General features: G+C 43.3%; 1 protein-coding gene across 1 annotated transcript in view; it reads left to right on the top strand.

Annotated features, from left to right (window-relative positions):
* LOC124738020 (katanin p60 ATPase-containing subunit A-like 1) overlaps positions 1-15,920 on the top strand; it is a 146,574-nt gene extending 130,654 nt beyond the window's left edge. Inside the window, exon 7 of the mRNA XM_047248600.1 lies at positions 15,557-15,920. Within this exon, the coding sequence (XP_047104556.1) occupies positions 15,557-15,920 (364 nt within the window). The remainder of the gene's footprint in view (positions 1-15,556) is intronic.
* Positions 15,921-16,158: the final 238 nt, after the last annotated feature.

Here is a 16,158-nt window from a genome sequence, read left to right as displayed (position 1 = left end):
GCACTGGTATTTGATCCCAGTCAATTACATCCTTGTAACGCCATCCATTCTAGCTAATCGTGCATCCTAAACAACAATACTCGTAAACAACATCTTGTCTTGTTTTAATTGCAGTTGCTTACCAATGATACATCCTGTCGCCAATCCTTTGCCTTCTATACACAGCTAACGTTCCTAAACCATCCTCTCCCATGTACCAAGGAGTACGTCAGTATGTGAAGACAACACTTTCCTTGCTATCCACCTCACCCTCCATTCGTTCCAACAATCCCTCCAACTCTGCATCAAAAATGTCACCTCTTGGTGTAGCCAGTGGTACCTCTCCAGCAACGTAGCCAGCACTTGGCCAAAAGCGAACTTAGAACCCACTCCTACTAACAATTAAGGAGAAAGTCCATAATGGGCTAGAACACACTACTGACTGTTCCGAACATGGGGACTAAAGTCCTCGACTCTGATAAATAACCACCACCTATCCAGATGAAGCAAGAATCGCGGCCCCTTTCAAGCTTCAGCACACTCACCAAATCCTTGAATGTCATATATTCTTAGCCGCGCGGAGTAGCCGCGGGTCTGAGGCGTGTTGTCACGGTCCGCACGGCTCCCCGTCGGAGTTTCGAGTCCTACCTCGGGCTTGGATGTGTGTGTCGTTCTTAGCGTAAGTTAGTTTAAGTTAGATTAAGTCGAGTGTAAGCTTAGGAACCGATGACCTCAGCAGTTTTGTCCCATAAAACCTTACCACAAATTTCCAAAATATATTCTTACTCGCTTTTCGTAGCCGTTTACAACCACCCCGCCCATGTCCTGTACCAGCTGATAAAAGTTCCCGCATCTCAAACACGTGGATCGTCTTCACCAGTTCGTCCTACGAAAAATCGAATCCCAAAACTCAGCTAGAGTTCCGTCAGAATAAACGAGCACACACGCCACTTCATGGACTGTTGCACGACTCACTTCAAGGATCACTGGAAAATTCTACACTGCGACAAGGACGCCCCTTATTTTTGTTTCTTCTAGTTCTTCTCTTGTTGAAATCATGTATCCAAGTGAACTCAGCATCCCGCAAAATACAGTTCTCATCTTATAGAAGACGAGTTTCACGATGATTGTCTTCGGTGTGCAGTGTTTTGCTTCACAAAATTTGCGCTACTCCGAGGTATTACAGAAGAGCACACTCCTGTAGCACACCTGACATCTTGCATTGGCTGTGGTCCACTGACGTTTGATCACGGTATACTATACATTGCCTATCTTGCATTCACATGCTGAAACCTTCTAGAAACAGACGAAAACGAAGTGAAATTCCATTGTTTTTTTTTTTTAAACAGAGGAAAATCCAGATCCAAATTACAAAATTTTAAGTTTTTCAAGAGTAACGAGAAGTCAAGCGCAGAAGAATCTTCACGGAGGAACAAAGGAAACAGCAGAACGAAAGAAAGAAAACATATTGGGAAAAAATTAGAAAGGGTCACCACCAGAAATAATAAGTAATATGTGATTCTTACACGAAAGTCTTAGTTGGCCAAATTCAACGCAAAAAATCCAAAGCTTTGGAGTCGATACACGGTTGGTCAAGCGACTCATTCTGATGCTAATCGTTTTTATCCTCTGTCAAAAATCTGATAATGCGAAAATTATCAAGTACCACTGTAGTTTGGAATCCACTTTAAACTGCAGATCCCCATATAACTGTATGGGAAAGTCAGATGGAAGACTGGAGGAAAGTGAGGCCATATTATCTCCAATAAGACCATGCACAATTAAATGCTTTTGTGTTCGAAGCAACCTTGGGATTCATGACATCTTTTCTCATACACAAGCGCATTTCTATTCCCAAACAGTTAATGATCAAAATCACATTTTAGTATTTAATATTTGTTGCTATACATAAGCCAACAGCCTTGCCACAGTATTAACAGCGGTTATCGTCAGATATGATTGGCATCCACTTCTTCCTCACAAGCAGTTTGGTCTACGTCAAACTGATCAACGACACGGTGTATGACATGATCGTACGAGACCATAAAGATCGACTTAAATTTGAACATTCTGACGGCCATGTCGGAACGGTAGCTATTGTTCACGAGGGGCTTGGACTAGGAACTGTCGGAGTATTTGAGCTACCATTTGAGGTTCCGGCTAAGATCGTGGTTACCGCGCTACAGCCCTATGGTCCGGTACTTAGTCACATAGCAGAAAAATGGACAACCTTTACCACATTCCCGGTACTTAATGGTAAGCAACAACTACGAATCGAGCTATCGGAACATGTGCCGTCTTATTTCACGATTGGAGGCTGCAGAGCAATAGTGATATACGATGATCAGCCAAAAACTTGCTCAGGTTGTGGTCAGGAAGGCCACGTTCGCTCAGCGTGTCTCCAATGAAGAATTGCACGAATACCGACAGGTGAAGCTGTAGCAACACCCATGGTGACGCCTCTCTCTCTCACATATGCGAATGTGTCCCAGAAGGACGCTCCACTGAACAGTCACAGCACCCAACAACTGGACAGGCTAGTCGAAATGCCGACGACGGCGGCGACGCTCCCCACCGAGCAGCACCGATCGATACCACCAGTGCAGAGAACGGATGAACAAATGGTCATCGACAGTCGTATAATGCCAACGGCCGCCTTCGTGTCAGACTGCACTGGCGACGGAGAAAGTCGCCCACATTTGGGTACGGAAACGCACACACGTAAGCAACGGTCTCTGACACGGCGCGAGAAACGACAACACCTTAATGTATACACAGGGCGACGATCAAGACTCGACTGAGGAAGACGGCCACCTTACAGAGTCCCGAGACTCCTCACTGAGAACATCACCGTCTCGACAGCAGCGTACGTCAAGAGCAACCTGAAAAACTAAACAACGCACGACAACCAGCAGTCCACTGCCACTCCCAGGTTGTAGAAGAGGAGACACAGAGAGACGGGGCTGGCGAGCCCCGGCTGACGGAAAACTTGTACCAAGGAGACTGGGCTGATGATTGTGAAGGGGAGCCACCGACAGTCGCAACAGGCGACACGGCGGGGGTGGCGCCCCTTTAAAGTTAAACTTTTAACCAATGACGGCGGGCAGGACGGGGTCACGTAGCGTGCCAGTACACCAGGAAACGCGTAAGCTCCCATGGCCGATATACATGTGACGGAACGAAGACAAGCGTATCGGCTTGTTTCTTTCAGTATCAATAACACACGATCGCAGATTAAGATGTCCTCACTCAAAGACATGCTACAAGCAGTGGACATCGACATCGTCCTCATACGAGAAGAATACGTCGATAAATTTCCTGTCATGTACGGGTATGAATCCTACGTATCACAAGCCTCCGAAACTGGCAGCGGCATAGCAATACTTCTGAAAGAAGACATCACGGCAGAGGATGTACAGTACCTACCATCGGCACGGGGATTAGCAATGGCAGTACTTGACGTACGTTCACCAACAGCTATCCACCATCCGGTACAGACAGGATGCGAGAGGATTCCCGCTTTTTCGCTGACGAAATTGCCCCGCTCTTCACAGGTCGACACGACCGATTAATCCTAGGCGGCGATTTCAATTGTGTACTTGCACCGAAAAATCAGTGTCCTCGATATACTCCGTGCCCAGAACTACGAATTTTGGTGCAGAGTATGCATCTGGTTGACATCTGGGAGCATGCCTAAGGCCTCCGGATACACCCATACAACGAGTCAATGCGCTAGGCGTCTCGACCGAATTTATGTAACACTATCAAATCTTAACGCTGACGTCGTGGGAAACGGAGCTGTGGCCTACAGCCTATACCGACCATACAGCATTAATATGTACAATCTCTCTCCGGCGGCAGCCAAGTGTGGCGTAGCCGCGGTCCTTGGTAAATGAATGTCACCCACCTGCGGGACTCAGCTTGTCGAGACGTCATTGAAGATGTTTGGAGATCTTGCGAGCGATGCCTTTAGTCGTATCCCACGGTCCTAAGTTGGTGGATGGGTTGCGCCAAACCGGCGCTGCGCCGTGCAATGATGACATATGGTCGTGAGCAGGCAGTGTGGCGACGTCAGACGATGGAATTCTGGATCACGGTGCTACAGGAATGCACCAAACAAATGCCTTCTGCGAAGCGGCAAGAGGCGGTACAACGAGCAAAGGCCAAAATTAAATTCATCATGCGACGCCACCTCAAAGGTACGGTGATCAGGGCGCGGACACTAGATCGGGTTGCAGGAGAACACCCATCGATGTATCACATCATCAACGAAAACAAAAGACGACGAACAGCCCTGGTACATGCCGTGGACACGGATGATGGCAGACACCTAACATCGGAACATTACATTCAACTTTACACCGCAATGGGTACCGATATGGCGGCCATTAACGAAGTTACACATACTATTTTCGGCTCCATTGAACTAGAGGCGGAAGCACAACTGATGGAGGAGATTACAGAGGAGGAAATGATGGATGCTATTGGTAGAGGAGCGGTGAACAAGTCGCCGGGACCAGATGGCCTTCCTTTGGAATTCTACAGGACCTTCAGGTAGGTGATAGCACCGCGATGGACTACTATCTGCCGCGAATTTATGTTTCCTGGGGTGCCCTTACCGCCGGCTTTTGTGCAGGGACTGATTATTTCAATACACAAACCCTCGGGTAGTAAACTGGTACGGGACTACCGACCACTGACGCTCCTTAACTGCGACTTTAAAATATTCACCAGATTATTAGCAGCACGCCCCCGAAGAGTTTTGCCTCAAGAGCTCTCACTCGATCAAACTTCGCTCGGCGGAGATAACAACATCCAGACGGCGCTTGTTGAATATCGCGATTTGATCGCCCTAACAAAGACGTGCTGCCTCCGTGCAGCCCTAGCGTCAATAGACTTTGATCAAGCCTTTGATAGAGTAAACCATAACTATCTTGCAGAAGTCCTGACACAAATGCGTTTTCCACGACCATTTATCACTGTCGTGATGCGGCTACTCAGCAGTTCCTCTTCCAAAGTGCTCATCAATGGACGTACGACAAAATCTAGACTGGTCAGACTAGGATGTCCCTCATCAACGACATTGTATGCACTGGCTCTCGACCCGTTACTCTGTGATCTACGACATCGCTTGGCAGGAATGACTTGGCAATAATACACATTTACGTGGAAGTCACACGCGGATGACGTGGTACTAATAGCAAGGAATGAAAACGACATGGTGTTGCTTTGGACTGGATACGCATGTATGGAACGGCCACTGGCAACCATATAAATATGGACAAGTCTGTAGCGATGAATATCGGTGTTGGACTAACAGAAGAATGTGTAGCTCCCTTACGGCTCATGAATATCTTGAAATGCCTAGGTATTGTTTTTACTAACGACATATGTCGCACAGAAGCGTACAGCTATAGGAGACTGCTACAGTCAGTCCGGATGGGCGTTAGAGGGAACATCACATGGGCATTAGACATGACCCAGCGGGTCACATATTGTAATGTTCTTTATAAGTTATTAACTTTTGATTACGTTGAACGAATGTCTGAACTGTAGAATGGATACTAGCTCAAATTATCGTGTGGCATGTTGTAACTGGAAGTGGTGTGATTACTCTGTGTTATTGTTAGCAAATCTTTATACGAACTGATTGGGCGATGCAGATCCCAATATCATTAAAGAGATACAGTCACTGCAAAATACATTCAGCCCCTTAGGCACTGAATCCTCTAGCCCTGTTCAGAACTGATAACCTTGGTCTCTGTGCACATAAAAAAAAGCACTCCGTCTTCAGGCCACGAGTGGCCTACCGGGACCATCCGACCGCCGTGTCATCCCCTGTGGACGATGCGGATAGGAGGGGCGTGGGGTCAGCACACCGCTCTCCCGGTCGTTATGATGGTAGTCTTGACCGAAGCCGCTACTATTCGGTCGAGTAGCTCTTCAATTGGCATCACGAGGCTGAGTTCTGTGCACATAGCAAATAAATTAATTTGTCTTACCTCTAAAGTAGCAACGGTGGAACGCGGTATATTCTGGTCTCTCATTAAAAAAATAAAATATGCTAGCTACAGGCTCAGCAGTGTGCAGTGCTGGCCATAATACTTTGAAATGCACATGAAATTCTTTAGGCTGATAAACTGAAACATTTAAGAAGATCCGACTTCTTTGAAACACATATGACCTGGACAGGGGCGCGTTACTGATTGTGGTGAATTTCTAACACTGATTTTTTTAGCAAAATTATATTGCAATTTAAGTTTGTTTTTCGAAAACATCTGACAACTGAAGTTACATTAGTCAGAAAAATACATTATATTTATTAACTGATTCGCGAACAATGAGATTTATACAGCAACTATTATCTAACCTCACTAAACCATCATAAATGCTAATCATCAATTTACATATAGCTCAATTAACAAATCTTAGAAACATTTCAAAAGAGAAATATCTAACTACCCTTTTTATCAAACCAGTTTACGTACATTTTGGGGCTACTCGACAATTACAAATTATCAGCCAACTCATCTACACTAACTCGCTGGTAAAACGAAAATCATAGTTGTTTAACCTTTCTTGCATGAAGACTTCCGCTTCCATGTTCTCATAATTCCTACATTAATCCAACACTTGGTGTCTTCACAGAGCACACCATAAAAACTGCCTACACCATCCTCTTTCATTCACAGACAGCTACCTACCTACAACTGTGCGCCCAGCGCTCTCTAACTCCAACATTACAATCTCAAAAAATGGTTCAAATGGCTCTGAGCACTACGGGACTTAGCATATATGGTCATCAGTCCCCTAGAACTTAGAACTACTTAAACCTAACTAACTTAAGGACATCACACACATCCATGCCCGAGGCAGGATTCGAACCTGCGACCTTAGCGGTCGCGCGGTTCCAGACTGTAGCGCCTAGAACCGCTCGGCCACAGCGGCCGGCAGGAAGCATCCACGTATCAATTGGCAAGTAGTATGGCAGTCGACACACCATGTTTCCTTAGACACAGAGGCACGTGCAATGTGGCATCTAACAGTTAATGGTAAAAAAGTCACCAGATCCAGACTCCATGCGATCCATATGACAGATTCACCATCTCATATACGGACCCTCGACTAAAATGTGGCGTTTGGCGACACAAATGATCGCTTTCTTTCTTCAAATGGGACAACACAACACTGAACCAAGGATTATAGTCTTCGCGGGCGAGACGTACTACCCACGTACTAAAGCGAACGCCGTAACGTGGCTTCGAGGCCAGACGTGCTCTGTTTGTTCAGAGATAGTCCAAAGAATGTAATGGACTTTTGGACCTTTTTACAGGAACGACATCTACAGATCGCGAGCAATCCGAAATACCGACAGTATTTCTGTAAGTTCGTATGGGGTGCGTTTCAAGAGCCACTACATAGATGTAGCGTCCAGGGTAGGAGAAGCTAAATTATCGATGCGAAGAAAGAATGAACGGAAGACAAGAATCGGTGGGTACGATATGCTTACGAGAAGATATACCCGGATGACAGAACAGCAGAGGGGATTGGAAATACGGTTCTCTATTGTGATGTGTGTTTCTTTCTTTGTGTAATACTAGTATCATGTTCAGTTTACTAGCTTTCAAGCCATAGAGAAATATTATTTGTGGTATGAAAATGCAGTGGTTGTTACCGAAATTTAACTTTTCTTAAATGTTATATGAGAACCAGGATTTGCTGTAATTTGTAAAAGATATTAATTGAAATTTGAAGCATAGTTGAAGTATTTCCTTTTAACATAATTTCATTGTGTTTTTCGTTTCTGACGTACTGTGTTTTTAACTTTCCAAAGTTTACTCCTTATTACAATGTTAATTTTATGTCAGTCTGGTTTGTAGTTATCCTGTTCAATATATCTAAAGAAATTTTAATCTCATTCTTTAATACCAACAAAAAGATAGTTTCTTGTTTTCTATAAAAAAATTAAAAAAATTGGAAGAGAATAGTAGCAGGTTCGCGTCCACCGCATTCTGAATACTTTTTTCATCTTCCATTTTCTAAAAGAGTCTGGGCCATTCTTACTCATTTAATTAAATTAGTACCTCAAAGAAATGGGGTAGCACCTTTGCTTCATACTAAAAAAAAAAACGGCTGAGGACGTCACAGCGACTGATCGGTACTGTTGGGCCTCCAAGGACTGTTCGGACGGTGCTTTTTTGTGCATCTAAGTTCACAAATAAATTAATAATATTGAAGTGGTGTTAAAATTGTAAGCTTTACAGACAGAATATTAATCAGCCCCTTAAAGGAGCACAGTGTCGCTTTGGAGCTCTGTGGCTGGAATAGAAATAGGGCAGGTGGTCATATGACCCTCCACTGCTAACGTATGTGAAGTGTTGTGCACGTACCAGTCGGTTGTATGGAATTAGCGCAGTGAGATGGTTTGTGTCGAGACCTGACAGAATGGGAGAAAGGAGCCATCATCATTGGACATACCGGTGACCACATCATGAATGGAGCTGCTTGATTTGTTGTCTACAGGGAATGGTGTGCAACTGAGATCCCAAGCGACAGGGACCAATCGCAGGTGTTACACCTTGTAAATGACAATCGATTTCAAGCCATGCTGGTAACTGAGCAAAGACTGCATACAACATGTATTTGGACCTCGCAATGGGCCATTGCTGACAGAGCCACATAAAGCAGCACATCTTCAACGGACCAAATAACAAAGAAACTGAACAGTAGCTCACTGAGGATATGTATCTTGGCGCAGCGAGACGAGATGCAATGTCTCGAGTGCACCTGTGGACCAATGACGGGTTTAACTCGTAGTGTATGCGCGATGTAATTCAGAACAGATATGGTTCTGTGATGTTTCAGACCTGTCTTACATACCATGACTCGAGGTTGCAGTAAACATGAACCAGATAAACAAGTGTTGTCCTTTTATCATGCTGAGGATGCTGTGGGCGTTCCTGGCTTTCAAGATAACAGCTGTGTCCACAGAGCTGCATGCATATATTCCTGACTTGATGAACACACAAGCACCTATCGCATCCTGACTAGCCCACTAAATCTCTCGAGCTTAACCTCACAGAGAATGCGAGACTATTTGTGACAGGGGAGAAAATGTAGCAATCAACATTGCTGCAGTTTGGTAGCTCCATAGAATCTCTCTGTCAATAAGTGGCTTCAGCTGGATATAATACGTCTGAAGAAACTTGTGTACTATTTTGCTCCCGGAATTGAGTCCATGACCAGGGCTATGGACGGTATTGCACAGTCTCCAGGGGGGAGATTAATTTTTGTCTGATGTACTTATCAGTGCCGTTGTGATTGGGTGCACTGTGGACATATTCAGGGTGGTCCATCTGAAATTTCGGATGAGATTATCTCGAAAACTATACATCCGGTAAAAATAGTGGGTCAGACAAGTTTGTAAGCTCAAAGCTCAAAAGGGGTCATCAAATGATACAACAAGTGACCTCCAGCCCCCGCCCCCTTGGGTGGGGTGGGGGACAGCTTTAAAATCTTAAATGGAAACACCCATTTTTTATTGCAGATTCGGATTCTTCATAAAAAGGTTATCAAGTTTTGTCTGAAAATTTTTTTTAAACCATTGACAGATGGCGCTGAAATCAAGAAAAAAGTAAAATTTGGGAAGAACTCTGATTATTATCCGAGAAAGACGCATCAAATCGATAAAAAATCTGCACAAATTCTTTCGTTACACCAAATTAAGCTCTTTTGTACAAAATGTACTGTATCCTAGTTTTAGCGTTACCCAGGAACAGCGACTTGGACGTAGTATAATGATATTCCAATGAGATGCTTCATTAATGTGAGTCCCCTTGCCTCTCACATGTTGGGGCGATTCATTAGTGTGAGCTTCACAATTTGGGGTGCTTAATTAATGCAATTAGCCACGAAGAAATTCTTCAAAATTATCCCCATTTGCTTCAATGCATAAAGTCAATCGTCTGCGAAAGTTGTACACAGTTTTGAGCTGCACATCCCGTGGTATGGATGCACACGTTCTTCGAATGCGTTGCTCCATATCGTTTCGGGTTGTGGGCTGTCTTTCATAAACAATATTTTTTGAATAACCCCACAAGAAAAAATCAGAAGATGTTAGGTCTAGTGAACGTGGAGGCCACTGAATTGGTCTGCCACTCCTATCCACCGACCAGGGTACCGTAAATTTAAAACGATCCGCACATTTTTAGCATAATGGGGAGCTGCTCCATCCTGTTGGAACCACATTCGTTGCCTAGTTTCTAAATCAACAGATTAGATTAGATTAGTACTTGTTCCATAGATCATGAATAAAACACTCCGTAATGATGTGGAACGTGTCAGGTTAATGAAAGGTGTTCATACAAGATATTACATTACACAAAATATTACATGACACTTAATACTTTTAATTTTTTTGCGGGGGCGGGGAGGGGGGGATTACCCACTTACTATATCCAAAAATTCATCTAATGAGTAGAAGGAGTTGCCATTAAGAAATTCTTTTAATTTCCTTTTAAATGCTATATGGCTATCTGTCAGACTTTTGATGCTATTAGGTAAGTGACCAAAGATTTTTGTGGCAGCATAATTTACCCCCTTCTGAGCCAAAGTTAGATTTAACCTTGAGTAGTGAAGATCATCCTTTCTCCTAGTTTGTAGCCATGTACACTGCTATTGCTTTAGAATTTGTTCGGGTTGTTAATGACAAATTTCATAAGTGAATATGTATATTGTGAGGGTACAGTGAAGATCTCTAGCTCTTTAAATAAGTGTCTGCAGGATGATCTTGGATGAGCTTTAGCAATTATCCTGATTACACGCTTTTGTGCAATGAAATAAGGAAGCAGAGAATAAAAATAGGCATGGTAAGCTAATTTACTGAGATGTATATCGCCAAAATTTGCAATGACCTTAATAGCATAAGTAGCTGAACTCAAATGTTTCAGCAGATCGTCAGTGTGTTTTCTCAGTTCAACCCTCATCAATGCTTACACCTAGAAATTTTGAATATTCTACCTTAGCTACCGATTTCCGATCGAAGTCTATATTTATTAATGCTGTCGTTCCATTTACTGTGTGGAACTGTATATTCTGTGTTTTGTCAAAGTTTAATGAGAGCCAATTTGCAGAGAACCACTTAATGATTTTCTGAAAAACACCATTTACAATTTCATCAGTTAATTCTTGTCTGTTGGGTGTGATAGTTATACTTGTTTCATTGGCAAAAAGTACCAGCTTTGCATCTCTGTGAATATAGAATGGCAAATGATTAATATACTGGATGATCAAAGAGTCAGTATAAATTTGAAAACTTAATAAACCACAGAATAATGTAGATAGAGAGGTAAAAATTGACACACATGCTTGGAATGACATGGGGTTTTATTAGAACAAAAAAAAAAAAACAAAGTTCACAAAATGTCCGACAGATGCGCGTCGTTTGGTGATGATGGTGTGCTCAGCCTCCATTTTCATCATGCTTGGCCTTCCAGGTCCCCAGATCTCAGTCCGTGCGATTATTGGCTTTGGGGTTACCTGAAGTCGCAAGTGTATCGTGATCAACCGACATCTCTGGGGATACTGAAAGACAACATCCAACGCCAATGTCTCACCATAACTCCAGACATGCTTTACAGTGCACTTCACAACATTAGTCCTCAACTGCAGTTATTGTTGAGGAATGATGGTGGACATATTGAGCATTTCCTGTAAAGAACATCATCTTTGCTTTGTCTTACTTGTAATGCTAATTATTGCTATTCTGATCAGATGAAGGGCCATCTGTCGGACATTTTCTGAACATTTGTATTTTTTTGGTTCTAATAAAACCCCATGTCATTCCAAGCATGTGTGTCAATTTGTACCTCTCTATCTACATTATTCTGTGATTTATTCAGTTTTCAAATTTATACTGACTTTTTTATCACCTGGTATATTGAGAACAGCAGAGGACCCAAGACTGAACCTTGTGGCACCCCGTTCTTGATTGTTCCCCAGTTTGAGAAATCACCAGTTTTTTGCATATTATGTGAACTGCTTATTTCAACTTTCTGCACTCTTCCAGTTAGGTCTGATTTAAACCATTTGAGCGCTGTTCCATTCATACCATAGTACTTGAGCGTATCTAGAAGTATTCCATGATTCACACAATCAAAAGCCTTTGAGAGATCACAAAAAATCCCAATGGGTGATTTCCAGTTACTCAGAGCATTTAATGTTTCATTAGTGAAAGTATATATAGCATTTTCTGGTGAAAAACCTTTCTGGAATCAAACTGACATTTTGTTAAAACTTTATTTTTACAAAGGTGTGAAGCTACTGTACAATACATTACTTTTTCAAGAATTTTGGATAAGGCAGTCAGAAGAGAGATTGGGTGGAAGTTGTTGACATCAGACGTATCCCCTTTTTATGCAGTGGTTTAACAACGGCATACTTCTGTCTATCTGGGAAAAGACCCTGCTTCAGAGAGATATTATATATGTGGCTAAGAATCCTACTTATCTCTTGGGGACAAGCTTTTATTATCCTGCGGGAAATGCCATCAATTCCATGCGAGCTTTTATTCTTGAGAGAGTTTATTATCTTCCTAATTTCAGAAGAAGAGGTGGGTGGAATTTCAGTTGTATCAAATTGTGTGGGTGAGGCCTCTCCCATTAACTGCCTTGCTTCTTCTAATGAACATTTAGATCCTATTTTCTCTACAACACTTAAAAAATGATTATTGAAAATGTTTTCGACTTCTGGCTTGTTGTTTGTCAAGTTTCCATTCGCTTTGATGGTAATGCTGTACTCTTGGTTGCCCTGTCTCCCTTGTAATAATATTCCAAATTGTTTTGATTTTGTTATCAGAGGTATTAATCTCAGACATGATGCACATGCTTCTGGACTTTTTAATAACCTTTCTTAATGTAACACAGTAGTTTTTATAATATTTGGCTGTTTCTGGGTCATTACTCTTTCTTGTTCTTAGATACAGTTCCCTTTTGTGGTTACAAGATATTTTTATTCCTTTAGTAAGCCAAGGTTTTTTGCATGGTTTCTTATAATTAGATTTAACTACTTTCTTGTGGAAACAGTTTTCAAATTCTCTTACAAGTGTAGGAAGAAATAAGTTGTATTTTAAATTAGCATCGGGTTCCTTGTACATTTCATCCCAGTCTGACTGCTGAAGATTTTCCCTGAAATTTCTAATTGTTGAATCATTAATTGAACACCCAACTTTGGAGGGTAGATTTGAATTACTGAATGGAGCTATGTCATATACTGTAACTAGCTGAGCACCGTGACCAGAAACGCCATTCTCAACAGGACAAGAATTTATGTTTTTAAACTTAACTTGGTATATAAAAGTGTTATCTATCAATGTGCTGCTGTCCTTTACTACCCGAGTAGGAAAATCAATGACAGATGTCAGACTGAAAGAACTGAGCAAGACTTCCAGGTCATTCTTGCTATTACACTCTTTCAGTGAATCAACATCTTCCATTAGCTCCAACAAATCATCGTGGAAAAGTTGTGAACATATTGGTCAAAAAAATACGGTCCTATCAAGTAACCGTTTAAAACTCCCCACCAGACCATTAACGACCATTCGGGTTGATTGTCAACGGGTCTGTGCCAGCGGGGATTGATAGGGGACCAATAATGACAATCATAACCATTTAATTTGCCATTGTTTTTGAATGTGGCTTCATCGGTGAACATAACGTATCTGAAATAATCATTGTCACCTCTTATTATTTCCTAGGCCCATTGGCAGAAATGCACACGTATTTGCATATCTTTCGGCGTTAATGCCTCAGTCAGTGTGATATGACATGCATGATATTTATCTGCCTTCAAAATCCTCAAAACAGTTGATTTTGTTATTCCACTTTGTCTCTGAATCGCACGACAACTCATTTCGGGATCCAGTTGAACACAGGCGAGAACGGTAAGGGTACGAGCGTCATTTTCATTGTATTCGCGATGACGAGGTGGACAGTCCATGTATCCATTTCGAGCTCGAGTGCAATTTCGAATGATGTTTTCGCTTGGACGTCGTCTGTTTGGGAAACGATCTGCATACAATTGTATCAACAATCTCTGTAGGAGGATAGTGAGCCATATTTCGTTAAAGAATAATTTACTTTCGTCAGTTGATGTTCCAGGTTCACAATCTGAAAATGATGTGACGTCTGGTCGCATTGCACCGACCTGTATACTGAGCCGTAGTTCGTAGTTTGGCTACGGTAGCGACACAGTCGGGTGAGTAATGCAATTGTGAAGAGTTCCCTAACGGGATTTTAATACCATTGCGCCCCCCTCCATCAAAAGTTGTGGCGGGTAGGATACATTTTGTAAAAAAGTAGCTTAATTTTGCGTGGTGAAAGAATTGGTGCACATTTTCTATCGATTTGATGCGTCCTTCTCGGATCATTCTAAATATCGGGTGATCAATAAGTCAGTTGAAATGTGAAAACTTAATAAACCACGGAATAATGTAGATAGAGAGGTAAAAATTGACACACATGCTTGGGATGACATGGGGTTTTACAGGAACAAAAAAAACCAAAGTTCACAAAATGTCCGGCAGATGGAGCTGGGCAGCAAAACGTCAGTGACTGCGCATGACAATCATGTTACAGAATCGCATCATCCCCAGCCTGGCTGATAAACACCTGCTGGAACGTACGATATTTATCCAGGATGGCGCTCCACCCCATATTGCTAGACGCGTGAAAGATCTTTTGCGCGCGTCTTTTGGTGATGATCGTGTGCTTAGCCGCCACTTTCGTCATGCTTGGCTTTCCAGGTCTGCAGACCTCAGTCCGTGCGATTCTTGGCTTTGGGGTTACCTGAAGTCGCAAGTGTATCGTGATCGACCGACATCTCTGAAAGACAACATCCGACGCCAATGCCTCACCATTAACTCCGGACATGCTTTACAATGCTGTTCACAACAGCTATTGTCGAGGAACGATGGTGGACGTATTGAGCATTTCCTGTAAAGAACATCATCTTTGCTTTGTCTTACTTTGTTATGCTAATTATTGCTATTCTGATCAGATGAAGCGCCATCTGTCGGACATTTTTTGAACGTTTGTATTTTTTTTTTTGGCTCTAATAAAACCCCATGTCATTCCAAGCATGTGTGTCAATTTGTACGTCTCTATCTATATTATTCCGTGATTTATTCAGTTTTCAAATTTATACTGACTTTTTGATCACCCAGTAAATCGGAGTTCTTCCCCAATTTTAATTTTTCTCCATTTCAGCACCACCTGTCAATTGTTTAAAAAAATGTTTCAGACAAAACTTGATTACTTTTTTATGGAGAATCCGAATCTGCAACAAAAAATGGGGGTTTCCATTTAAGATTTAAAAGTTGACCCCCACCCAACCCAAGGGGGCGGGGACTGGGGGTCACTTGTAGTATCGTTTGACGTCCCCCTTTGAGCTTACGAACTTGTCTTGCCCTCACTTTTTACTCGATATGTAGTTTTCTCGGTAATCTCACTCGAAACTTCAGATGGACCATCCCGTATATGAAAAGATGCCTTTTGAGTGAGTGTAAACGCGCCTTCGACAGGTTCGAGCGGAGGGTGCACGTGCCACTGCCGGACGAGGCGTCCCGGAGGCGGCTGGCGGAGGTGTGCCTGCGCGGTGTGGCGACCGAGGAAGGTGTGGATGCGGCGACGGAGGTGGCGTCGCGTACGCAGGGGTTCTCGGGCGCGGATGTGGCTGCAGCGTGCCGCTGCGCGGCAATGGCGGCCCTGCGGCAGCTCGTGCGAGACAGGGGCGTTGACGCGGTGGCCGCGCTGCCCGCTGACCGGCTGCAGCCGCCGCTGTCGCTGCAGGACCTGCGGGTCGCGCTCGCCGCCGCCAGGCCCACTGTGCGTCGCTCCCTCGTGCGCCGCTATACTGCCTGGGCCAAGAAGTTCGCCACAGACTAATTTGTCCATTGTTGTCCTGTCAATAAAATCTGTACCTGTCTGTCTGTCCCAGAAAACGCTCACTCACTTGAACGTGTTTGTAACGTCCCTACAGCCGGCCGAAGTGGCCGTGCGGTTAAAGGCGCTGCAGTCTGGAACCGCAAGACCGCTACGGTCGCAGGTTCGAATCCTGCCTCGGGCATGGATGTTTGTGATGTCCTTAGGTTAGTTAGGTTTAACTAGTTCTAAGTTCTAGGGG

This window comes from Schistocerca piceifrons, chromosome 1 (genome assembly GCF_021461385.2).
Source record: "Schistocerca piceifrons isolate TAMUIC-IGC-003096 chromosome 1, iqSchPice1.1, whole genome shotgun sequence".
Taxonomy (NCBI): Eukaryota; Metazoa; Arthropoda; class Insecta; order Orthoptera; family Acrididae; genus Schistocerca; species Schistocerca piceifrons.
The sequence above is the reverse complement of the archived record's forward strand: the minus strand, read 5'-3'. Positions and strand labels throughout refer to the sequence as shown.